Source organism: Amblyomma maculatum, chromosome 9, assembly GCF_055883805.1.
Source record: "Amblyomma maculatum isolate TAMU_Amacu chromosome 9, ASM5588380v1, whole genome shotgun sequence".
NCBI lineage: Eukaryota > Metazoa > Arthropoda > Arachnida > Ixodida > Ixodidae > Amblyomma > Amblyomma maculatum.
In genome coordinates this window covers 122,214,177-122,239,738 of record NC_139352.1, presented here as the reverse complement: position 1 = coordinate 122,239,738, position 25,562 = coordinate 122,214,177, and the positions used below count along the sequence as shown (strand labels likewise).

The 25,562-nt window shown below is 46.6% G+C and overlaps 1 protein-coding gene across 6 annotated transcripts in view; it reads left to right on the top strand.

Moving 5' to 3' along the window:
• Nucleotides 1–25,562, top strand: part of LOC146180294 (uncharacterized) — an 85,697-nt gene that overhangs the window by 47,986 nt on the left and 12,149 nt on the right. For 4 of the 6 annotated variants that reach the window (XM_084579511.1, XM_084579510.1, XM_084579515.1 and 1 more), the window contains exons 4-7: nucleotides 14,489–14,650; nucleotides 16,069–16,233; nucleotides 17,169–17,420; nucleotides 22,377–22,567. In XM_084579511.1, coding sequence (XP_084435637.1) covers nucleotides 14,489–14,650; nucleotides 16,069–16,233; nucleotides 17,169–17,420; nucleotides 22,377–22,567 — 770 coding nt within the window. Of the gene's footprint in view, nucleotides 1–14,488; nucleotides 14,651–16,068; nucleotides 16,234–17,168; nucleotides 17,421–22,376; nucleotides 24,656–25,562 lie in introns of those variants that run through there. The other 2 variants (XM_084579513.1, XM_084579514.1) reach the window with 2 other exon arrangements.

The following is a 25,562-nucleotide window of genomic DNA, read 5'->3' as shown; positions in this document are numbered from 1 at the left end:
TTCATTGATAAGTGAGGTGATGAATGCGTAAGCGATTCTGCTATCAAATTGTATAAGAAAGAGAAAACTTTCCTGGCATGTGTGTTTAGGCAATGATTGGATAAGCATCAAGGTATATATATTTGTGTTCTTTCTGAATAAAATCAGTCACGAGTTTGCGCCCGTCCATGTCCTCTTCTCGTCCGTGTCTTTTTTAGCACAATTCCCTTGTTTAACTAGCGTAATAAAGTATGGCAAAAAATTGCTAATTGAAAAGGCAGTGTTACAGGGGCTATTGCGGCTACTCTCAAGGCAAAACTTGAGCATCTCCCTAGTCTAAACCCGGGGTGGTGCAGTGGTTACGGCGCTCGACTACTGTTCCCAAGGACGCGGGATCGAATCCCGTCCTCGGCGGCCGCTTTTCGATGGAGGCGAAAAGCAAGGCGCCTGTGTGCTGTGCGATGTCAGTGCACGTTAAAGAACCCCAGGTGGTCGAAATTTCCGGAGTCCTCCACTACGGCGTCTCTCATAGCCTGAGTCGCTTTGGGACGTTAAACCCCACAAACCAAACCAAACCTAGTCTAAACCATCAAACTAAGGATGATCATGCTTAAAACAGCTTTCGCTCATATCACTAGGTTCAAGCCATGCTTAAACCCCCCCCAAATCCTTTCCAAATGACTGCAAAGTTCTGTCTGCACAGCAGCAGAATTTATTCTTGCATGCACAATGGTGTCTTCTGCATAAACCTTGATCAACACTCACAGAGAAAAACCTGAGGTTATATTACTGATGTAAATGGAGAACAGTAAAGGGCCTACTACTGAACCTTGTAGCACACCGGATTGAATGGGTTTGTTTTTACTGGAAACAGGGTCCAAATACAGAGATTGCAACCCTTTGTGAAAGACATGCTTCAATCCACTTTACTAACTGAGGGTCACCCAGGAAAGAAGACAGCTTTATGAGAAGCTTGCTGTGGGAAATTCTATAAAATGCTTTGCAGAAGTCAATCAAGATAATGTTAGTACTTCAGCCAGTACTCTTCATCAGTACTTTCACCATTTTGTAAGTAGCGAACCTTTGTCAAAATTGGGGATGCTGAGTACCCAATTGCTTGGCTAAAATATGCTCCTACGTTTTGCAATATGTACTTGTCACCGCAATATGTACTTGGCACCGGGGTTCAAATCTCAGTGCCGCGCAATTCTCCACCGGATGAAAAAAAAAAAAAGAAATCCGCGTGTTGATGGAATTATATAAACAGGTTTGGGGTGCAACCTGATGCCGGTGAACACCTCCGGTAACGCACTGCCTCACCAGAACAGGAGTTGGCCACCCTGGTGCCGTAATTGGCCGTAACCTCTCATGATAAGCTCCATAGTAAGAAAGAAACCCATCAACGAATTAGCGGTGAGGGGGAGGGCAGAAGAGTTCAGGATCTCACTACAGAATAGGTATTCAGCTCTAACTGAGGATGGCGATATTACCCTAGAAGCAAGGAACAATAATTTCAGAGATATCATTACTGAGTGCACGGTAGAAGTAGGCAGTAGGATAGTTAGAGAGGATACCGGTAAGCTGTCTAAGGAGACGAAAGATTTGATTAAGAAACGCCAGAGTATGAAAGCTTCCAATCCAACAGACCAGATAGAATTGGCCGATATATCAAAGCTAATCAATAAGCGCAAGGTGGCCGATATAAGGAAGTATAACATGGAGAAAATTGAGCATGCTGTAAAGAACGGGGGAAGCCTTAAAGCGGTAAAGAAGAAATTGGGCATAGGCAAAAACCAGATGTATGCGATAAGGGACAAGGCGGGCAACGTCATCAGTAATATGGACAAGATAGTCAAAGTAGCCGAGGAGTTCTATACAGATCTCTACAGTAGCCAAAGTACCTAGTCAGGACCATACTGTGATTGGCGGTAGAGAAAAAGTCAGACGTTCCACCAGTGACGAAGGACAAGGTCAAGAAAGCACTAGAAACTATGAAAAGGGGGAAATCAGCAGGAGAGGATCAGATAACTACAGATTTGCTGAAGGACGGGGGGGATATCGTGCTAGAAAAACTGTCCACCCTGTATACGCAGTGTCTGGTGTCATCGGCGGTACTGGAACCATGGAAGGATGTAAACATTATCCTCATTCATAAGAAAGGGGACTCTAAGGACCTTAAAAATTACAGACCAATCAGCTTACTGTCTGTTACGTATAAGGTATTTACTAAGGTAATCGCTAATAGAATCAGGACAACCTTAGACTGAAATCAAGCAAAGGATCAAGCAGGGTTTCGGAAACGGTACTCTACTATCGATCATATCCATACCGTCAATCAGGTGATAGAAAAAGGCTCTGAATATAACCAGCCCTTATACATAGCATTCATTCATTACGAAAAAGCATTCGACTCAATTGAAACCTCGGCGGTGATGCAGGCATTGCGAAATCAGGGGGTAGACGAGCCGTACGTGAAAGTGCTGGAAGATATATATAGTGGCTGCACAGCAACCATAGTTCTGCATAAAGAAAGTAACAAAATTCCCATAAAGAAAGGTGTTAGGCAGGGAGATACAATCTCCCCAGTACTATTCACAGCTTGCTTAGAGGAAGTACTCAGAGACTTGGAATGGGAGCAGTTAGGGATAAGGGTAGATGGAGAATACCTCAGTAATCTGCAATTTGCTGATGACATTGCCTTGCTAAGCAACTTGGGGGATGAACTGCAAATAATGATTGATGACCTGGACAGATAAAGTAGAAAGGTAGGCTTCAAAATCAATATCCAGAAGCATAAGGTAATGTTCAACAGCCTCAGAAAGGAACAGCAGTTTACATTAGGTAGCGAAGTACTGGAAGTATTAGGCGAATATGTCTACTTAGGACAGGTAGTAACCGCACATCCGGACCATGAAAAGGAAATAAGAAGAATAAGATTGGGATGGAGTGCATTTGGCAAGCACTCGCAGATTATGACTAGCAGCTTACCGGTATTGCTCAAGAGGAAAGTATACAACAGTTGCATCTTGCCTGCACTCACCTATGGGGCTGAAACGTGGAGGCTAACCAAGAGAGTTCTACTTAAGTTGAGGACAACCCAGAGGGCTATGGAACGAAAAATGGTAGGGGTAACATTAAGAGATAGGAAGCGTGCAGAGTGGGTCAGCGAAATAACTCAAGTTACCGACATTCTAGTGGAAATTAAGAAGAAGAAATGGACATGGGCAGGAGATGTAGTGCGAAGAGAGGATAACCGATGGTCGCTGAGGGTAACAAACTGGATTCCAAGGGAAGGAAAGCGTAGCAGGGGGCGGCAGAAAGTTAGGTGGGCGGAGGAGATTAAGAAGTTTGCAGGGGTGAAGTGGATGCAGCTAGCACAGAACCGGGTTAAGTGGAGAAATATGGGAGAGGCCTTCGCCCTGCAGTGGGTATAGTCAGGCTGATGATGATGATGATGATGACTTGTCAAGGAGATTGGTTGGTAATTTGTGACATCTTTTGGACCCTGTTTTAGTGCATAGCACCTCTGGCCACAATCACGGATTTCACTGGTGGTGGTCCTGCGCCTGCTGTCTTTCTCTCTCCCCATGAGCTTGAGGTACAAAGGGACGCCGCGAGCCTAGGTGGTGTTGCGCCGCGTCTCTCAGCTGCAGCCGATGAGAGAGTGACGCATATCTCAGTTGTAGCCGTTGCACAGGGCTGCATAAGTGCGTGTTAGTGTCACTCGCACACCTTTAAATTCGAACTGTCTTCCTTAGTGTCAGTTGCTCCTCGGCCTTCACGGGCAGGAGACGTGCACGGACGGTGCTTCCTCTGCCTTGGCTCCGAGCCGCTCACTGGGCCGCTCGATGATAAGGATCGCACAGGTTCACTAGGCTCAATGTGCGTTTACAGGTTCTGGTTTTGTGACTAAATGGCAGAAGTACCTAGAAGCACAAAAAATGAGGAAGTAATGCAGAGTGTGCTCGAGAAACGGCTTAGCACAAGAAACGTCATGAAATGGAAGGCAAAGCAATGAGAAACAAACATGCTGTCGAACCTTCAGTACACTGGGCTGCACTATTGGAAGTGATAATTGCTGCCAGAAAAATAGGTGCAGCTTAGTCGCCCGCGAAGAATCAACCTGCGACTCGGATATTTGACTGGGACTTTCTTGACAACCTGTTTGGGCATGCCTGTTGAGTATGTGATAGGCGATAGCATATGAAAGATATGGCTTGTGTGACAAAAAGCATGTGTTGAACTTGGTTTACTACTATACACAGGTCACAAAACTGTGTTCGTTCATATTGTCACGTAGTGGTGACAAGGCCATAGACACCAAAAGAAGACACAAGCTTGATGGTACTGAAATTAACTCTTTATTGGGCTGACTTGCGCCTGCAAGAAAACTAAGCAACTCGGCGGCGGCGATAGCAACAAACGTGCTCGTCGATCATCGAACAAAAAATGCCCGTTACAGTCGTCAACGCTCAATATAAAGGCTGCTCAGAACAATCTAGGCAATGTCGCAAACTGCAACTAGCACAACCTGGAACATTGTAGAAACATACGCAAGTGATCGGAATCTTCGAGACAGGTCTCAGCGCACCGTTCGCGATAAAGAAAATTTTAACGCTTCGTATCACGACAACGAGAATGAACAAACACGGGATACAGAATTGATACGCGTGCCAGAATCACAGTGATAAGGCCGCATGCGGGCGGCTGTTAAAAAACAACAAATACAGTTTTGAAGGTTTCGCGGCAATATGCATGAAAATCTAAGAAATGAAAATAAACAGCGTTGAACCATGTACAGAAAGTCTAATCATTTTCATGAGAACCTTTAATACCAAAATAAACTGAAGCATAACAAAGTTTAAAAATGCTTATGAAAGCATAGTAGGGGTGCTTCACATTTGATTAACTACGGAAATCGGCTGTCTTACCTTAGCTTAGTTATTACCTTAGCTAGCCTTTGTCAATCGTTAGAAACATCATCACATTCAAGTGAATTTGTCAAAATATCTACTAAATAAAATGAACTCATTTCAGCATATCATTTAAAAAAGCATTGGGAAAGCATTTGGAATTTGGCCAGGTCCAGACATCTTTTTTTTTTTTTATCCAGAATTCCATCATCAGTAAGCTCTGGTAAAGACTTTTTAGTAGCAAGTTCTGTTTGGGGCATGAATTCATCATCACAAGTCATTTGAAAAAGCAAGCCATTTCGAAGTTACAAATGATAGTTTTGTTTCCGTGCTTCTAGGACTAAATTTCGCCTTTGACATAAATCTCTTAAAATTTCGCTTGAACTGTTTTAATAAAAGTAGGTAATGCTTGATTCATTAATACGTGCTTCCTTTAAAAGTATTTTCATTTTCAGCTCTCGTGAAATGGTTTTAACTCTCCACCTTACTGCTTCAGAGACTGTTTTTAAGACCTCGTTCGGTTTAAAGAGCGCTGTCACACAATTGGAGATAAATAGCATACCATCACCACAAGACTCAAGGCCTCCGCCTTCTCTCAGGGGGCTCGGGAGCCGCACACCGAGCGACGAATGACCACAAAAGAATGCTGCCTCAGGAACAAAAACACTTTAATTAGGTTAGGAAAAAATAAACAAGAAACCAACTGGGTTAGAGTATATCAAGGGATAGATGCAAAAGAGGGGTCTGCGGGTGCTGCAAACATTGCACCGGCGAGTCAACAAAGTATCCGTGTTCTCAAAAATAAAAAGAAACACACCGCTGGTGGATACACACGTGGCACGTTAAAGTGCGCGCGAGCGAAAATAAACGCCCCCCAGGTGAATTCACTCACGTAGGTTGCTCCTCTGGCGGGAAATGGCTGCACCCTTGACGCTGACCGAAACACACCGCCGCACCGCTCGCTACACCACCCGACGAAGTAAAAAAAAGCCTCTGGCGGTGATCGCTCCCAGCTTATCTAGTCTCGATTAAGGGTCATGTGCACACACCTGTGCACATGACCGGCTGGCGGGACATGCGCAGAAGGTCGCCGCCGGGCGCGCTCGCTCGAGGTTACGCTGCCCACATTCCCCCCATCACAAGACCAAACCCCTCCCGGGGGTTTTGAGAGAAAAAAAAAAGGAGAAAAACGACAAAGACAAAAAAAAGGCAGGGAGAACCGGCAGGGTCGAACAACATGCCATGGAAGAACGAAAAAAATGGAAAAAAGAAAAACACCACCGACAAAAGTTTTAGATATCGTCAATGTCAATGAGGTTGCCATCGGCCGAGGTGTCCCGGGCTGGAGGGCCATGTCGTGCCGGCTGGCCCTGGTGGAGAGCCGTGGCAAACTGTATCAGCATATGTTGCCTGGCGCTGTTCGGAGCTCCCGGTTCCAACGCTTCTCCAAGGGTGTTGTGCAGCCGCCGCTGCTCCTGGTGTTGTGTGCGTCCTCCGATATCACACGTGAGTCGCACAGTGCACACCACCTTACGTTTGCTTCTTTGGGGAGGGGCGGGATGGGGTCCGAACTGCGCATGTCATCCAAAGTACGGCCGGAAAAGGGCGCCCGCACCGGCAGGGTGCCCCTCTCCGGGCGGAGCTGGGTCTCCCGGGCGGCGGCCGAGGAGAAGGAGGCCTCCGAACCGCCCCCAGTGTGGCACCACGTTGCGACGTGTCGCTGCCCTCTTTGGCCCGTGGGCGCCCATTTTTGTGCCGAGGATGATCTCGGTAATAGAGTCGCCGACACGAACTGGAGTGGCGGGGCATCCTGCGTAAAGTCACAAAACCAACAAAGATTCGCATGCATAACAGTGCATAGCAGTGTACGATAGTTGGCAGGACAAAATGTGAAATGACGCTTCTGTGGTTACAATTCGGTTTGACGCTCGTGGTATGTCCTGAGGTCTGCGACATTGACTGGACCGGTATCTTGGCCACTGTGTGTTTCACGAAGTAGGTAGGAAAGCCGAGACACCTGTTTCATTACCACGTAAGGGCCAATCCATCGCGGAGCGAGGGAAGCCGCAAAGCCCTTTGATGCGTCGCTAAGAGGATGTGCGCGCTGCAGCACTTTGTTACCTACCGCAAACTCCAGTTGTCGCCTGCTTTTGTTGTATTGGTTACAGTGTTCTAGGCGGGCGAGATCCAGGTTCTCTCTTGCTTCTTTCAGGGTTCCGGTCAGGCGTTTAGCCAGATCCTGAGTGTACCTAGAATAATTGTGATCTGGTAAATCAGAACTGTTCACGAAATGATTCTCAATAGGAAAGTGAAGTTCACGACCGAGGAGGATTGATGCCGGCGTAAACCCAGTGGACCGGTTTACCGGGGTTCTCGTGGTGAAGGCCATTTCCTGCAGCCGTGCGTCCCAATCCTTATGGCACTCTGTGAACGCCACCAGCGTAGTCTTTAGATTTCTGTTCACACGCTCTGTGATGTTAGCTTGAGGGTGGTAGGGTGTAGTCTTCATTTGCTGCACGCCAAGAGCTTTCCCGCATGGTAATGGAATGCAATAAACAACTTGAGTTTCACAGGGTACGAACTTCTTCTCGTGGTTCACCATGCACTATGACTTTGCTTTATTGCTAATTCTCCTGCACAAGCTAGCCAATTTACGTGGAGCAGAAAAAACCAGTTGCACACCTTGACGATTGGCGACCTTCTTTATGTTGAATATGTACGTCGGTCAGACATGTCGGTGCTTAAATGCCAGACTTCGTGAGCCAAGAGCTTTGCAAGTGTCAACAAATATCTTGCCTGTGAAGTATGTTGCATTATATGTGATAAGTTGCGCTGGAAAACTGAAGCGAGTGAACGTTTCTAAAAGCTTATCCCAGATCTCTTCGCATCTAGCTTGCGCAATGGGTACAAGTCTACCCATTTCGAAAAGTGGTCTGTGATAACAAGCAAGTCTCCTTAGCCGATCTGGGGTAAGGGCCCACCACATTACGGCCGCAATTTCCCATGGGTAGCTGCACTCTACCGGTTACATAAGGCCCAGTGGTTTGCCTCCCCTCGGCTTGGCAGTCTGGCATGTAGCACAAGTTTGAACATACTTCAGAACATCCCTTCTCATCCGCGGCCATGTCCCGATGCAGCACAACTTTTCTTACGTCTTCTTCCCATCGCTATGGCCCGCCAGGTGTGTGCCATGAAAGTACTCTAGAAAGTGCTTGCGGAGGCTTTTGGGAACGAGCACACGAAATGCTGACTCACCACTGTTTTGTCGGCAGCAGGAATATACTTTAGGATCAAGCCATCTTCCACTTCAACGTAGCAGTCATAGTTTCGATTAGGCGCCCGGCTCCCTGCAGGGTTGGCACTGTTCAGGCTCTGGCATACCTGGCTGCACTGGTCGTCTGAGAGTTGAGCGTCAAGCAGCTCTTGACGGGTCACCAGTGTGGCCCAGGAGTCTGCAGGCACTGTCACAGTGTGGACCGCGGGTGCTCACTCGCCCTCACCGGGAAGTGGAGCTCGAGACAGGACATAGGCCACTTTGTTGAAAGTGCCTCTTCTGTATTCTACCTTGTAATTATGTTTTTGGAGAGCGAGTGGCCATCGGGCTAGACGGCCAGCTGGATTTTGCAGCCTTGAAAGCCACGATACGGCCTGGTGGTCGGTGTGAATAGTGAATTCGGCACCATCCAGATACGTGTCGAATTTCTTTAGTGCAAACACAATCGCGAGACACTCTTTCTGTGTCACACTATAGTTCCTTTCAGGTCCTGTCAGTGTATGACTGGCAAACGCCAATGGGCAAAGCTTTCCTTGATGTTCTTGAAGCAATACCGCACCAATTCCGTGCTCACTTGCATCCGTTTGTACTGTGAATGGCCGGTTAAGATCTGGAAGCCACAGGCGTGCAGTATCTGCGATGGCTGCCAACAGTGACAGTGTCCATGACCAGCGGGCACCTTTCCGGAGGAGTTGATGGAGGGGTCGCGCTAGGTCGGCGCAGTTCGGGATGAAGTGACGGTAGAATCCCACCATGCCCAAGAACTGCTGGAGACTATGTTTGTTGGTGGTGGGAGCTGTAGAATGGCCTGGAGTTTCTCTTCATCTGGGCGGACTGTGCCCTGTTCCACTGTGAAACCAAGAAGGTTGATAGTGCTTGTCACTACTGAACTTTGCTGGGGTTAATGGTGATGCCCGCATTTTGCATTCGTTTAAGGAAATTGGTTAGATGAAGAAGATGCTCTTCAAGGCTTTCTGAGAACACTACTACGTCATCCATGTAGGCCATGGCGTAGTTAAATTTAGCGTCTCCGAGCACAATATCCATTACACGCTGAAAAGTAGCAGGTGAATTGCACAAACCGAAAGGCAATCGCACAAATTCAAACAGTCCCCGATGGCAAGTGAAAGCAGTTTTCTCAATGTCACAGCGGGCAATCGGGATCTGCAGAAAACCCCTGCTACAGTCAAGAGTTGTAAAAAACTTAGCTGACCCAAGTGAGTACATAACAGAGTCAACTGACGGGAAAGGGTAAGAGTCTCATACTGTCACAGCGTTCAGACGTCGATAATCGACACACAACCGTGCTGTGCCATCTTTCTTAGTCGCGAGAACAACAGGAAACGTCCAGGGGCTTTTTGATGGTCTCACCGCACCGGTAGCCGCCATTTCGTCAAGGGCCCCATCCAGCAGCGCTCGCTTGTGGGCACTCAAGGGCCCTGGATTGAATCGGATAGGACGACCATCGCCGGTGTCGATCCTGTGGGTTAGTACGCTGGCCATCCCCGGAGCCTCCGTGAACATTGCTGCAAAGGGCCTGAGCACTGTCTCGATTCTGCATTTTTCCGCTGGTGGCCCAGTGAAGGAATTCAAAACAGTTAGAATACCACTTCCTGTGATAGCAAGCAACTGTGACAGTAGCTCAGCGGCCTTGGTCTTGAACTGAAATGCTTCTGTACCGGTGCCGTACCGGTAGGTGCCCCTACTGAGATCCATCACGATTCCTGCCTTCACTATGAAGTTACGGCCTAGTATAACTGGCCAGGATAGTCCGGGGAGGTGTAAGAAACGCTGTCTAATCTTACGACCGTTTATATAAACTGTTAGGCGGGCTGCTGAGGTTGCGGGTGCTATGTGAGTCGACGCCATACGAAGTTTAGTGTGTACACTCCGCAACCGGACATGTTTTGTCTCACAGGAATTCTTTACCTGATCGCTGAAGACTCACACCGTAGACCCTGTGTCTAAAAGAGCTGGAAGTTCCAGTCCTGCAATTTTTATCAAGACTAGCGGGGTCTCTTCTGGTTGGCTTTCTTCACAAGAAGTTAACGGGACTGCACTCACTGAGTGTTCGTAGGGTTTCTCGGGGTCTGCCTCATGCCTAGCAGGTGGCAACGATGGTACCTGCATCGATGGCACCTGGGTCAATGGCACCTGGGTTGATTCAGGCAGGAAAGGTAGCGACTGGATCAGCTCTCCCGGCGGTTGGCCACGTGTGTGCGGCCTGGCCGCTGGATGGTGCAATGACCAAAACACCCTCCCCTATGTTGTCCTGAATCTGCGAATTGGAGGACAAGTTGTGCCCGGGGGGCGACACCACGTCTCACCTGATGGCGACACCGTTGCACCCGAAAGTGAATCCCACATTGCACCCGAGGGTGACATTGCTGCACCCGGTGGCGACACCCACGTTGCACCCGAAGGTGACATTGCTGCACCCGGTGGCGACACCCAAGTTGCACCCGAAGGTGACATTGCTGCACCCGGTGGCGACACCCACGTTGCACCCGTAGGTGACGTCCACACTGCACCCGGTGGCGACACCCACGCTGTACCCGGTGGCGACACCCACTCCGCACCCGGTGGCGACACCCACGCTGCACCCGTAACCGAATGGTAGCCAGCAGCCGCTGCAGGTGATGTCCGGGATTTGCGCGCTCCAACGTGGGGTGTCCCAACTGCTGCCACACAAGGAGACTTGGGACCTGCGTTTTGCAAAAAGGCATGCGACCCCGAAAAACCGTGGGCCGGCGAATGGTTTTTTCTGCTTACCACCGCCGGCCGTCTTTGTTTCCCTGCTGCTGACCGCCTCGGCGGCTAGGGCACTGGCTCCTGTAATGGCCCTGACCGCCGCACTTGAAACACACTGGACTATTTGTGTTGTCCCTATCCTGATGTGCCGTTGTACCGGAACGTCTGGTACGACCCTCGGTAAGCCGTGATGACCCCATGCTGCGATTGCGGGTTTGGGAATGGCTCGGTATTTCAGCAGGGTGGTGACTGAACAGATCTACCGAGCGAGGCAGCTGGGGTGGCAGTCCGGAGTTCCTGGTTACCGCAGATGGGCCGGACCACGCACAGGACGGTTCTAGGGAGGTTTTAGGCGGAGATGGTGGCCGGTAGGTGAGCTCAGCTAGCATTGCGGCCTGAATATCAGAAGCAGCTTTGGCAAGGTGATCCAGTGTCGCGAAGGTACGTCCCCGCAAGTATGCCTGTAAGCGTGGGTGTGCTTGACGTATTGTGCGCCTAACTTTTTCGGTTTCTGGCGCGGCAGGGTCGGCGCGCTCATATAGTTCTTGAAAGGAGTGAATGTATTCTAGGAGGCTTTCCTCCTCGGCCTGTGTGCGGGTGTGCAGTTCGTCCTTTACATGAATGGCATAGTTGGCGAGTAAGAATTCCGCCCTTAAGAGCTCCTCAAAGTGCGCCCAACTTTGAAAGGTTTGTCAACGATGCCAGCGCGCGACGGAAGCCGTCAGAGCTACTGGCAAGAGGCATTGTAGCAAAATGTCGTTGGGCAGTGCCTCTGCTTTGCGGTAGTCCTCCATTTTTTGAAAGAAGTCTGCTACTGACCTCTCATCGGTATTCCCCTCGTATTTAGGCACTGCGAGCTGTAGGCGGAAGGTAGGTGTTGCTTGTGCCTGGCGCTCCAGCATCACGGTCAACTGACTGAAAACCGTAGCCAAATCTGGTAAAGCCTTCCCCTTGTCGTCGGAGGTTTCTGCTGCTGCCGTTCCGTTGTCTTCCAGATTAGACGTTGTGTTAGCTGTGTGATCCTCTGATTCGTACTAGGCGAAGTGGTCTTACCAGAACGTAACCGCATTGAAATGTGAGTGATTCATCTGGAAATATTGAGCACGAGGTTTGGAAACCAATACTGGGTTGGAAACTTATGTTGCCACGTAGGTGGGTGTGATGAGGTGGGCATAGTCCTAGGAGGCTCTGAAGGGGGGCTGGTCTTCGCTCGCCGTCAGCAGGGCACCTCGTTCACCATCCAACAACCGGACGGCACCAAGTGGTGTTGGCGGCATGGATGCGCACTCTGAAATACCGGTGACAAGTTCCTGAAAGTTTTGAACAAGGGAAACAAAACCCGTTGGGCTCCAAATGAAGGCCTCCGCCTTCTCTCGGGGCTCGGGAGCCGCACATCGGGCAACGAATGACCACAAAAGAATGCTGCCTCAGGAACAAAAACACTTTAATTAGGTTAAGAAAAAATAAACAAGCAATCAACTGGGTTAGAGTATATCAAGGGATAGATGCAAAAGAAGGGTCTATGGGTATTGCGAACGTTGCACCGGCGAGCCAACAAAGTATCCGTGTTCTCAAAAATAAAAAGAAACACACTGCTGGTGGATACACACACGGCACGTGAAAGTGCGTGCGAGCGAAAATAAACGCCCTCCAGGCGAATTCACTCACGTATGTTGTTCCTCCGGTGGGAAATGGCCGCACCCTTGACACCGACCAAAACACCGTTGCGCTGCTCGCTACAACACCCGACCAAGTAAAAAAAAGCCTCTGGCGCCGATCGCTCCTAGCTTATCTAGTTTCGATTAAGGGTCATGTGCACGCACCTGTGCACATGACCGGCTGGCATGACATGCGCAGAAGGTCGCTGCCGGGCGCGCTCGCTCGAGGTTACGTGGCCCACAAGACCTATTTGTTTTTCTTCTATCATGGAATAATAAAAATAAGGCAAAAAAGCACAATAAGCTATTATTACCTCTAGAACAGCCAATGCAAGACAGACCCATGTAAAGTGCGCAATACATATCAGTGCACGTTGAAGGAAGGTGGTTGAAATTTATTCATCACCAACCACAAGCGCACTCTTTCATCCCTTCCCCCATGACATGATTTGGTTGTCCATTGAGCAGCGAGACAGTTACTGAGTCTTTCCTTTAAAAAAAAAAACAATTTTTTACCACAAACTCTACTGATGTCATATTTTTTTTGTTTTTTGTTTTTAAGGAAAAAAATTGTGCTGATTTTTATGGGTTTCACTGTGGACAGCAAAAGTATCTTGTTGTTGTCAACAGTTCTGTTGATGTTCACTGTTGCGAAACTCAGCTGCACTATCTTGAAAATACATAAATGCTGGTTATGCTGAATAGGAATATGCTGTGCTGAAGGGGAATCTGCTATCGGCAAAATGTACATTAGCGGGCAAAAATGTTGCACGAACAATGCATATGCACCAAGGCACATTGTTTTTACGTTTCTGAATTGTCCTTTTACAAGAAGCTGATGCAGTTTGTGCATTGATGTGAAAGGTCAGCGGCTATGTCCAGAGCTTGCAGTTTCTTGGCCTATCTGTCTAAAATAGAGTTAGATTCCTCTCTGTGATGCTTGCGTGTTATGCGACCTTCATATGTGGTTGATATGCGTGCCTATGTAGTTCACAGTGCAAACATTTCTGCAAGGATATGTTTCTGTGTATTTTTAGGATTTTCAGAATCAGTGTGTGGCATGCACGCATTCACATTTGTCCCGAAAATTTGAGAGTGCAGAGAACTCTTCTCTGCAACTGTGTGCTGTATATGTGTTTGTGTGTGGAAGACGTTTTGCACGTCATCTCCACGCGAGATGAGTGCCACCCAGTGTGTGCCTTGTCTCCTGTATAACTGAAGCTAATATTTACTGTACTATGACATCATCACTCATTTGTAATCTCTCCTTTTAATTCCCCTAGTGTGGAGTAGCAGGTTCTTTTACCACCAGCTGACGTCTCCACTTTCATTAAGTTACTTTCTCTCCGGCGTAAGAGCAGTCATAGAGACAGCTCTTCCTAAGCACAGTTTGGACGTGGGCTTTGATTCTCGTGCATTTCTTGCATGTTAATCATTTGAGCAACTGCCTGCTTTTCTGCTAATTATAGGAAGGAGGGGAGCATAAAGACCACCATTCATTCTTACCTGGCACTGATCTTGACGTGTTCAGTGCGCCATGGATCATGAGTGGATCATGTCGTGTGTATTCAGCCTTTGCAGCCGTGAGGGAGAGAAGGATATTTTAATGATACTGGCTGGAGATGTCTCCCTGGTGGTGAGCCTGGCATGCTACTCCTGATGAGGGTGAAAATGAAGTGAAGAAAAAAAAATTGTGAGTACTGAGTCACAAAATGCAACCGTGGGACAGCTGAGAAGTTTCACGAAGCAGACAGAAAGCAGATGTGAAGACCACTATAGTGAAGAAGTTAGGACTGGTGAGTCATGCTCCTCCCAGGAAAATTTATGGGTTGGCCACAGCTTCATCCTGCTCTCTGCATTGCCTGTATGGCATTGCTCATCTGTCCGGCTCTGACGATTCCCCTCGCCTGTAGGTCGGGTCCTGGCTGTGGAGACGCAGGAGATGAAGATCCCCAACTACTCAAACTTTGACCCCGACCGGTCTTACTGGTCTGAATACGGAGGCCGCAGCCGACACTTCCTTTTTGTCATTCGTGTCTTCTACGAGGTTGGCTCCATAGGATGTGAGGAAATTGGTGAGCAGGGTTCTGCGGCTTTGACTTGACCAGTGAGATGTTTCTTCTTCTTGAAAAGCTTCTTGCACCTTCACTGCACATTGCCTTTCTAAACAGTGCTGGCATCAACAAAAATACTCATGTAACTTACCAGATGGGAGCTGTGCATTTTCTTTATTTTATCCATGCTTGTTATGAAAGGAATCTTATATTTTGTTGTTATGGATGTAAAACTAAATTCTACCGCCTTTGATGAATTACAGTAGGCCGCTGTCTAACTTCTCTTTCAGTTGTGTGATTTGGTGTTTTACAGGGATAGCTGTTGGTGGTTCACATCATGTGATTTTATGTCCTGCTGTGGTAAAACGCCTGATTACATGCTCGCTTTATCCTTTGGACTAAATGGGAGCGCTATAATCCTCTAACGTTTTTGGTTTGGGGAAGACATATTTTCAAGGCTTTTGATTTCTACGAAGCATTTTTCAGAACAGTGAATAAAGCAATTTTAAAACTGAGGATAAGCTGAAAAGCAAAGCTTAACATGAACTAAATGGCTGAAGGAGGCAGTGCTTTGCATGATGTAGCACTGACATTGCAAACTAAGTCAGCATAATTCTAGACCACGTTTAAACAGTTTAACTACAGGTGCAGTGATGATCCAATTCATGATATTGTGCTTAACAAAATCCAAAACTAAAAATTGTTTTCTATTCAGCAAGCACGGGAGTGCGTATCATTGGGCGAATAATGCTTATGGCATACAAACTCTGAGCTTACCATAGAAATTTCTCCAACAGCTCAAGGCTGTGAAAGGCAAATTCAACATTTATTTGTGCAGAATTAAAAAAAAAATTCCATTTTGTGCTAGATTATTAGGCTTGAGTGACTTGAGTAGAAAGGACCAAAAATTTCATTAAAGTGCAGCATGACTTGGGAGTTTTTAGTTTATTTTATTTACAATGTACCGTAAGCCCTTATGCAGGTCCTAGCAAAAGGTGCAATAATAACAAAACTGTAAATCACGTAACTCGCAATTAGTTTCGAGTCAGTCAGCTTTTCTTATGGGGCACAAGCATTGTAGGGAGAAGTCACTATGAAGCTTACTCTGCTTATTGGGATGGCTAACATCGATAAGATTGCATTGCACGTGTAGAGCTGGGCATGTCTGGATTGCCACTGCAGCATGCAGTTATAACAAAGTAGGGTAGTCTGTGTCAGATTGCAATGGCAATTGTCACCAATGCTGATCTTTGTCAGTGGTCTAAATATCTGTTGGTTTCTTTTTTCTCCGTTTCTATCTTCAAATTGTGCCACCTGCCTTTGTTTAAGCTTACATTGGAAGGGAGAGGCCTTTTTGACTTTGCCACCTGGTTTGCCGTGTTTATGCTGTGGCTGTAATGAAAAAAGAACTGAGCTTGCACCTTTGCTTTCTCCGGCAGGTGTAGCAGACTTTGTGCCGCTGCGGCAGTCAACAGGTGGCCTCTTTTCATTCCCAAAGTACGAGCCTTTCAGCAACGTCATTGCCCGAGCTGCCCAGTGGTGCTCCCAACAGAGCTCACTGCGCTTCTGCAATGCCCAGTCCCTCGAGATAAAACTCAAGTCAGGTAACCACGTAAATGGCGCTCACATTCACAAAGCCTTCCCTGCCTACTTTGCAGCAAACTTACTAGTGCATCTTTTAGGGCAGGTTTTAGCATTTATGACCTAGCCGTGCTGTGCCTTTTATCCTCCTCACTCAGAGGGTGTCGGTAGAAGCGCCAAGCGTAGCTTCACAAAGATGCTCTTTCATTCATGTTGATTTCCACCAGCCGCTTTAATGTTCAGAATGAACAGCATGCAGTTCTGCCCCCCAGTGGCATTCTTCATTCTTCACAGGAATTGTAAGGGCTGCCTAACCATTTCCTGGGAGCAGTGCCTGCTGCTTTTATTCTCAATTTTTCTCCCATCTATTGTGTGCTTTGAAGACTTGCTGCCGATGAGGTTGAGAAAAGCTCTGCTCTGTGAGGACCGCTTTTACGATAACCTGCGTCACTCTTGTACAGAGGTTACTCAAGCACTCCAAGCCAACCAACAGAAACTGAGATTAGGTAACACTGCTTAGCTTTTGAGTGAGGTGGTCATGCCCCCCTCGGCTTGTACACACGTGTCCTTCAGTGCTAATGTTGCCTCGGCAACCAAGATAGCTTGAGTTCTCTACACAAGGGTGACATGTGTGCGTGTGTACAGTATGCATCCCTGGTGACATCTGCTTTTCTGCCTCTAACAAGAAAGCAAATTTTAGTTGAGCTTTGCGATAACATCTTGCACTGTGATGAAACCACTTGGTCTTCATGTTGAGTGCTAGAGATACACAAGGCAGATATTTGCTTTCTGCCTGCAGCATGGGCCTTAAGACTGCATCTTTACTGCACCACAGTCTATGTGCATAGAGCGGTGTTCACCTGCTAGAAAAGGCAGTGCTCATTAAGAACCCGAACCATGCACCTAAAGCAATCTCCTCTCAGGTGCCTAGATCTCCCCTTCTGGTGCGTGATTGCAGGCACCATGGTTGACACTCAACGCACCAGTTTCACGGAGCATGCCGAGCGGACAACCTTCTTTGTGCGGGTACTGCGGGTGGCCTACAGCAAGGAGCCTGCTCTCTTGGACGACGGCCTGCCCCCCTCACCGCCCCTGTCGCTGCACTGCAAGACCTTCATGCCAATGCAGCTGACACGAGGCATCTTCGTGCCCGAGTTTGAAAGCCTGTCAGCCACCAAGAAGCGCGTCGAAGCATGGATTAGGGCCACTGGTCAGTCTAGCCTCTTCTTTTGTGGCCACTGTGTTAGTACTTCATTTTTGCCATTAGCTGCATTGCTGCTGTTGGCTTAACACATCATGCAACAAATGATCATGGGTATTATTATCAGCAGCAGCACTATACCCACTGCAGGGCGTAAGACTGTCTCATATTCCTTCAACTAACCCGCTCCTGTGCTAGCTGCATCCACTTGACCCCTGCAAACTTCTTAACCTCATCCGCCCGCCTAACCTTTTGCCGCCCCCTGCTACGCTTTCTTTCCCTTTGAATACAATTTGTTACCCTAAGCGACCATCGGTTGTCCTCTCTTTGCACTACATCTCCTGCCCATGCCTATTTCTTCTTCTTTATTTCCACTAGAATGTCATTAACTTGAGTTATTTCTTTGACCCAATCTGCTCGCTTCTCATCTCTTAACGTTACCCCTACCATTTTTCATTCCATAGCCCTCTGCATTGTCTTCAACTTCAGTAGAACCCTTTTCATTAGCCTCTACATCACATGATTCATAATATATGACTAGTGACATCACCGACAGTGAAGGACCATCAGACAGTACTCTGCACAGGTGTTTATAGAGCGTGTTTGCTTGGTTGCAGATCGCACAAAAAAAAAAAAATTGCTGAGAGCCACGTGAAACTAGATCTCTGAAAAACACGGATGATGTGCTGACACACCCGTCTGTTTTTCTGATGATATGGAAAGCCTCAGCAAGCTCTCTTGTGCGCCGGTCATTATGCATAAACAACACTTCTGTATCTACAAAAAAGGAAACGCATTTACATGAAAAGCAATGGTTCGGTAGGTTTGTGGCTTGTTCCATGAGCCTAACACTCCATGAGCTTAATGTTGATACATTGGCCAGTTTGGCCGATGTACGTTCAGCCACAAGAGAGCAGAATTTGTTACACTACACCCTTGTGACACGGAACGTACCTACTTACATGATTAATGTTGCACTTATTTTCTTTGCGTCCTTCACTCTTCCTTTGAACGGCAGCCCCCAATTTTTTCTAGTTTGTTAGGGGCTGAGAATAAAACATCCACTCCGTGCTTACCTCCCACTTTCTTTAGCCTGTGTGATAAGACATGCACATATGGCATAACCGCCACCTTCTTGTATTCTTTAGGAACGTTTTGCAATTCCGAACTGCGTTCTGAACATTTTAAGATTCGAATAACTTTGTCTGCACTAGACACTAGAATGGCGTCAGGGTACCCCGCATCCTTACACCTCTTAACCTGAGTGGCGACACTAGTGCTCATTTGATGAGGGCAAGACTTTTGAACTGCCATCCTTAAACAATTATTAACTATAGCGGTTTTTACAAGCTTAAAATGAAATGATTTATAATTTAGCAAGGGCTTCTCACTTCTGGGAGAATACTGCCAACAGATATGGTCCGGCTGAAACGTCATTTTAAATCAAGAAACTAAAGAACACCTTCCTGAGGAATTTCGTGGGTGAATTTCAGTCCCGACCCATTTCTTGTGAAGACTTCAAGAACTCGTGTCACATCCTCAGATTCCAGGGACCCTCCAACCACAAGGAAATCGTCCACATAGCGGAAAATGCGGGATACAATTCCAGCTAGTTCAGTCTCTATTTTCTTGTCAACCTGGCCTAGGAAAATGTTGCTTAGGATAGGAGCTACTTTTACGCCTATGCACACCCCCGATTTTTGCATATAAATCTTACCATCCCACACAACATAGGTATTATCAAGATAAAAAGACAGCAATTCCAAGAATGATTCCATTGAAATTCTACAGTTATTTTGAAACAAGCGTTCGTCACTGTCTTCTGTAATACATTGTCGCACATACCGCATCAGTTGGCTATGTGGGAGCGAATAATACATATCAACTACGTTCACACTAAACCCGGTGTGGGGAACAGATTTGTTGTCCAATAGAAACCTTGTCACTGCTTCCGAGTTAGGTACCTGGAAGGGGTCGGCTACTTGTATTGAAGACAAATGTTTCGAACGGTATGAAGACACAACAAACTGCCAAGTGTAGTGCTCCAAAAATATAGCTCTGAACAGAATATCAGGCTTATGTGTCTTAGCTGAAAAGAAAATTTCCACAATAGAGGCCTCAGCATCTTTAATTGTCTTAGTCAATCCTTCAAACCTACAGCCCTCTGCTTACACCTCATTGGGTTCCTTCTAACCCTTTTAGAGGTCTTTATGGCCGCTTCACGTGCTTTACCAGCGAACTGATCTTCAGAAAGTACGACAAAAATCTTTCTTTATCTGACTGCACGCCGCGTAAGTGGTTACGCTGCCCACCTGTCTGACCACAAGTAGCAATCGCATCAACGCATTCCGACTCGCGTCTGGCTCTGTTATCAGCCGGAGCTTTACACGATAAACTGCGAGCAAAGGCCAGCTTTTCAATAATTTGCATACCAGATTCAAGGCAAAACTTGAGCCCCAAACGTAATGTTCTTTCCTGCTTGGCATCCACTGTTATGTCACCAAGGATCAGGAGCTTTCTTTCAATGTGCGAACGTCTTGTAGGCTTGGGAAGAGATGGGCGGACAACATTCCACAAAAATTCTGTAAGTTGGTCGGTAGTTGCACACCACTCACGAAAGATGCACTGATTGATGCGACAGCTCTCGCCGCTGCACCTAGTCCGTAACATGTTTCTGAAAAATCTTGCTTGGCGCCACCATTCACTTCTCAAGATCTTGCAAATCCTATTTTTGTGGCCCAAAGACGGTTGCAGCCAATCGCACAAGGCGTGCAGATCCTGAGGGCATGTGTTATGACGGCAGTGCCAGGACGCCGTCCGTGCTCGGCAGATACACACACAGATGAGTGATGAAAGCACAGCTGGGTTGAGCAAGTCTACGTTTTGACACATAAAAGAGGCCCATGTACAAGAAATGAACTGTAGAAGAATGGAGTTTTGGGCTAGTTGGTGATCATCCATAACGTACATCGGCCAAACTGGCCAATGTATCAGTGTTAAGCTCATGGAGCGTTAGGCTCATGGAACAAGCCACAAACCTATCGAAACATTGCTTTTCATGTAAATGTGTTCCATTTTTTGTAGATACAGAAGTGTTGTTTGTGCATAATGACCGGCGCACAAGAGAGCTGGCCGAGGCTTTCCATATCATAAGAAAAACAGACTGGTGTGTCAGCACACCATCTGCGTTTTTATCAAGCAGAGAAATGAGCCTACTACACAAAGGTTAAAGGCTCAGTGCACACACGTGTTGATTTGTAATTGATTTTATTCTGATAAGTATGTCTGGGTTTGACGCTTGTTTTTGACGTTGCGCATGTGCGCTGATTGAGTAGAGTATAAATTGATGTGTGTTTTTCCTAATAAAAACAGTTGTAAGCTCAACGCTATCGTTTTGTACCTCCTTCCACTCGTCTCTGTCCTTTTGCGCTGTTGCTTAAACATGGATGATCACCAACTAGCCCTAACCTCCGTTCTTCTACAGATCATTTGCCTGTTTTCCACTTTTCTCTGGTCAGTTATCTGACTTCGATCTAAATATGCCAATTCTTCAGTTTAGTTTGCTGTTTGTTAAGAACGAGTTGTGCACACATAAAAGATAAATGCAGGAAAAGAGTGATCTTTCCTTCTCTGTCATTCTCTTCCTGCATTTGTTTTTTATGTGTATGTAACTCACCATTAACAAGGCCATGCACCAACTAGCCCAACAAGAAGCTCCACTTAACCTCCAATGTAGGCAGTTAGCCTCAGGCATGTTGCAAACGTGTCTGCATTCACGTGCTGCACAAAAATAATGCTGCCCAGGTAGGCCTGAGCTTTGAGGAACGTGTGATCTCGCAGTTGAGGGTTCTCGAAATAAGTATAGACTCGGTCAGAGGTGTTCAGGTCTTGTTTGTCAGGTTTAATGTCCTCAGGCTATGAGAGATGCAGAGATGTTCAGGCTCTATGCATTTCATCTCGACTCTTACTGCCCAGATAAAGACCATTGAGAGGCAGCAAGAAGGGATTTTCTACTTTATTTAGAGAGGCCTAAACCTTGAAGGGCCACACAGGGCAGTGATGCCCTTGAGCATTGTGAGTGTCGCCCATTCAGTGCGTGCAGGCTTACCTTATTTTCCACCTAATTGCTTGAGAAATGAGTGTTTGACACCTGCCTTCCTTGCACGATGATAAAAAATTCTTCCCTTGGCTCCAGAGGTGCACACCTAGTATGTGTCCTGTGTAATCCAGCTGGGTACTTTAATGCAGGGGAGAGGAAGAGAAGAATCTCCTGCCGTCGATTTTTTACCCTATGAAAGGAGACAAAAAGGATGGAGTTTGATAGAACATTTTCAAAGGGAAGACTTGGTAGCTTTTATCGGTTCTCCCGTTAAACCCACCTTTTGCAACGAGTGGTCTCGCTCACTTCAGCAACAGCTCTCAGAGCACTGGCAAACTCCCGATGCTAACTCTGCTAAAACACAAATGTTTAGGGCGTTCTGTCATGTATGGGGGGGACAAAACTGCTGGGTGCTGCCCAAAACACTAAGATTGTAGAGACACAAAATTTGCAGGATGGACAGCGTGTAGATGGTACTGTGTGAAATGGCCACGAGCAGTATCCTGGCAGGGAGTCCGCGTCATAAGTGGCCCAAAACCCACTGCTGAACTGTGCCCAGCCCTGGGTTCACTTGAAAGTGTTTATCCTCCTATTAGAAGCCTGTCCCGATAAATAAAGCTTGTTTCTCATCCTCCCTGTTGGCAGGAGGAGGAAAAGAGAGAAGCAGGTTTGAAATTGCTCAACTCAGGTCAGAAGATGAAAATGTGGCTGAACACTTACTAAGTGCAAGAGTTTTCGCTTACCACATATTGTGACGGTTACTTCAATGGACAGTGGCGACCCGAGCCCCCCCTGCCAAAGTCTTCGCTGCAAAACTAAATGCATTCAACTTTATACTGTGTTTAACACTGTTGTACAATGTGCAGGGGCTCGGGTGCTGAGCTGTGAGACGGTGGGCATGCGGCTGTTCACTGGCGGTGAGGCCCATGCCGGAATCGAGAGCAGCTTCACCTACAACAATGGCAACCGCAGCGAGTACTGGATATTTGTGCTACGTGTCTATCTGGACGGCTCTTACCAAGAACCGCCACAGGAAGTGATGCCCCCTCCACCAGAGGTTCGAGATGTTGGCTGCTGTGCAATTCTTTGAGCTGCATCCTTCTCTTCCTATCCCTGTCTGCTGCCCTGCTTGGACTCTCTCTGTTCTTGGAACTCTGTGCTAGTCTAGGCTCTTCACTGCATTGGACGGCATCCGACATTGGCTAGTATCCAGGTTGGTGTTGGCACCTCTCGATGTTTTGGTAGCACCCAATAGGACAACTCCTGGAGCCATTATGTGCTCAGTGAAGACATTCCCCCTACCCACACCCATATGCAACCAAGAGGAAGGCGATTATCCTGCAAGCCTTTCTCTTTTTCACATCCGGCAAGTGTGGGCATTCACCTAATGCGTGAAGGGAGACATCTCTAGGCACCTGTGCCTACCTGCAGTCGGTGCTGCATCACCAGACATGCCATCACTGGCTGGCTGCTTTTTGTTTTCTAATAAGGGTGCTTTGGTTACAGCATCATCTGATCAATGTGGGCATTCTTTCTGCTAGCATGTGCTGCAGCTTCCGTTCTGTTTTTTACGAAATCCTTCTTGGTAAAGGCTTCTTATCTTAACAAGCATCCACTGACTGTTCTGTGATGCCTGCAGCAAGGTAAACTGATTGGAGCTTTCATTTCTGCCCCATCTTTTATGCTTACCCACGTTTACCATTTTGGTGCTGCCTTCCTATGCTATCGGGCTCTCTTGAAGGGCCGTGTGGTGTGGCTCTAGTACTTGGCTTCGTGCCTGCCTAGTGTGTATGCCCATGACAGAGTGTCAAGCACATTTGTGCACATCTCTCAATGTGCCTTGCGCCAGGTGTTCACTACACTGCTGACTCTTTTTCATTGCCTCATACAACTATTTTACTTTACTTTCCTGCATATGGACATTTCAGGGCCTGTTCATTGTGACACTAAGTCTTTTCAGTGCATGCACACACTGAAAACCAACCTTACCTTTTAAACTGATTGTTGTCTAGAGGGCTGCTGTAAATTGAGATGGCCTGCCATCCAGCAATTTTTGGTGACAGTGGACACAGCTGGCGTCCAAACTTTGTAGTTAAATCTCGTTACAAGAGAGACTCAGTTATAAGAGACATTTGAAAACGGTTTGATTGGTTTTCCTATGTCTGCCATGTTGACAACATTGCATATGAGAGACATGATTACAAGAGACACTCGGTTACTAAGGGCAACTTTTTTAGGTTCCTGGAGTGAATTCTTCACTATTTAGAAGAGACACAACCCAGATGTGCTCATGCAATGCATCTGGAACTTACCAACTCCTACATGATGCACTTCAGATTCCCTTAACTAAATTCTGTTCCATATCAGTGTCCTTTTTGTTGTATATGTCAGGAACTGAAGAGTGCTTCCCCGTGATTGGAAAATCAAAACAACCCCGCTGTTTCAGCCACTGGCATCGCATTACTGTCACCTACGAAGCAAATCAAAATGCATAAATGACATCTAGCATTTTTAACTCCTCGCTGTTAAACTTTGATCACAAGATGAAAGCTCAGAATCCTGATGTCTTTCTCTTGAATCATGTGAGGGTGACGAGCATGTAAGAGTGCTTCAAAGGTATTAGAGCAACAAGAAGGCCTCCAGAATTTGGGAAGGAATACACTCTGCACTGACAAAAATACATACTAGTATGAATAACTTCTTTAAGCTTTCCTGAACAATTTCTTGTTAATGCGTGTGAATGCATTTATATGCTGATGTGCAATAAACTGATCAACACAGTGCTTTTAGAATTTTTGGTTACAAGAGACCTTGCTTACAAGAGACATGTTTTTCGCGACCCTTGAGTGACTCTTGTAATGAGGCTTTATTGTATTTTGTTCTTAAAAACAGCGCAAGGAACAACACGGAGACACACAGGAGAAAAGACTGAGATAGTGATAACAACTGAAGTTTTATTTCGGAGCACGACGTATATAAACATACATAAAGGAGTGGAGCCAAGGCAATGCTGCGTGATCATCGAAAACAGTGTAGTCGCGTCAGAAGTAAAAAAAATACAAAAAGATCAAAAGACAAAAGACGATAAACACACGGAGTAAAGGGCCTAGACAAAAACTGTAATAAAACCGATCTATCAGTTTTATTATGAGGAACAGTGCCAGCCAAAACGGCGAGTAAAAGCGTTAAAAATGGTGGTGGAAAATCAGAATGAGAATGCAGCAAGGAGCACGTGGGAAAGCCTAGACAATTCCTGTACATCTAAGAAATTTTAGCTCTTTTTCAGACAAACACAAGGAAGGTGTGCTGACACATTCGTCATTTTCATGGTGGATTTCAAGGGCCTCGGTGATTTCCCTGGGCGACCTATCCCGTCCTCTGCCTATAGTTGTGCATCAGTTAAATTGTGGTATACAAATTTCTTCAGGATTGCTCTTCATACTTTTACATTCACTGCAATGCTTGGCAAGGTGCCCGGAAATAGCAGTACTACCAACATTATTTTTGTGCTCTTGAAGCCTGGTGTTGATGCTTACACGAATGTGTAAGCACACCTTCCTTGTGCTTGTCCAAAAAAAAAGCTAAAATTTCTTAGATGTACAGGAATTGTCTAGGCTTTCTCACGTGCTCCTTGTTGCATTCTCATTCTGGTTTTCCACCATCATTTTTATCGCTTTTCTCTCGCCGTTTTGGCTGGTACTGTTCCTAACAGATCAGCTTTATTATAGTTTTTGTCTAGGCCCTTTACTTCATGGGTTTATCTTTTGATTTTTTTCTGCCTGTTCATCTTCCCACATGACACAGGCAGAGAGACGTTTGTATCGCAAGGTACAGTAGAATCTCGGTGATACGAAATTCAAAGGGAGACGAAAATTTTCCTATCACCCGAAATTTCGTATCACCAAAAAACGAGCAAAATTCGTTTTCAAGCCTTCCAACAGGTACGAAATATTTATTTCCGTTGAAAGAAATCGCGTATATCCTTCTGCACCTTCTTTTCCACGAGATCTGATAACAGAGAGTTTTGAAAACTGAAAAATTGGGCCGCTGTC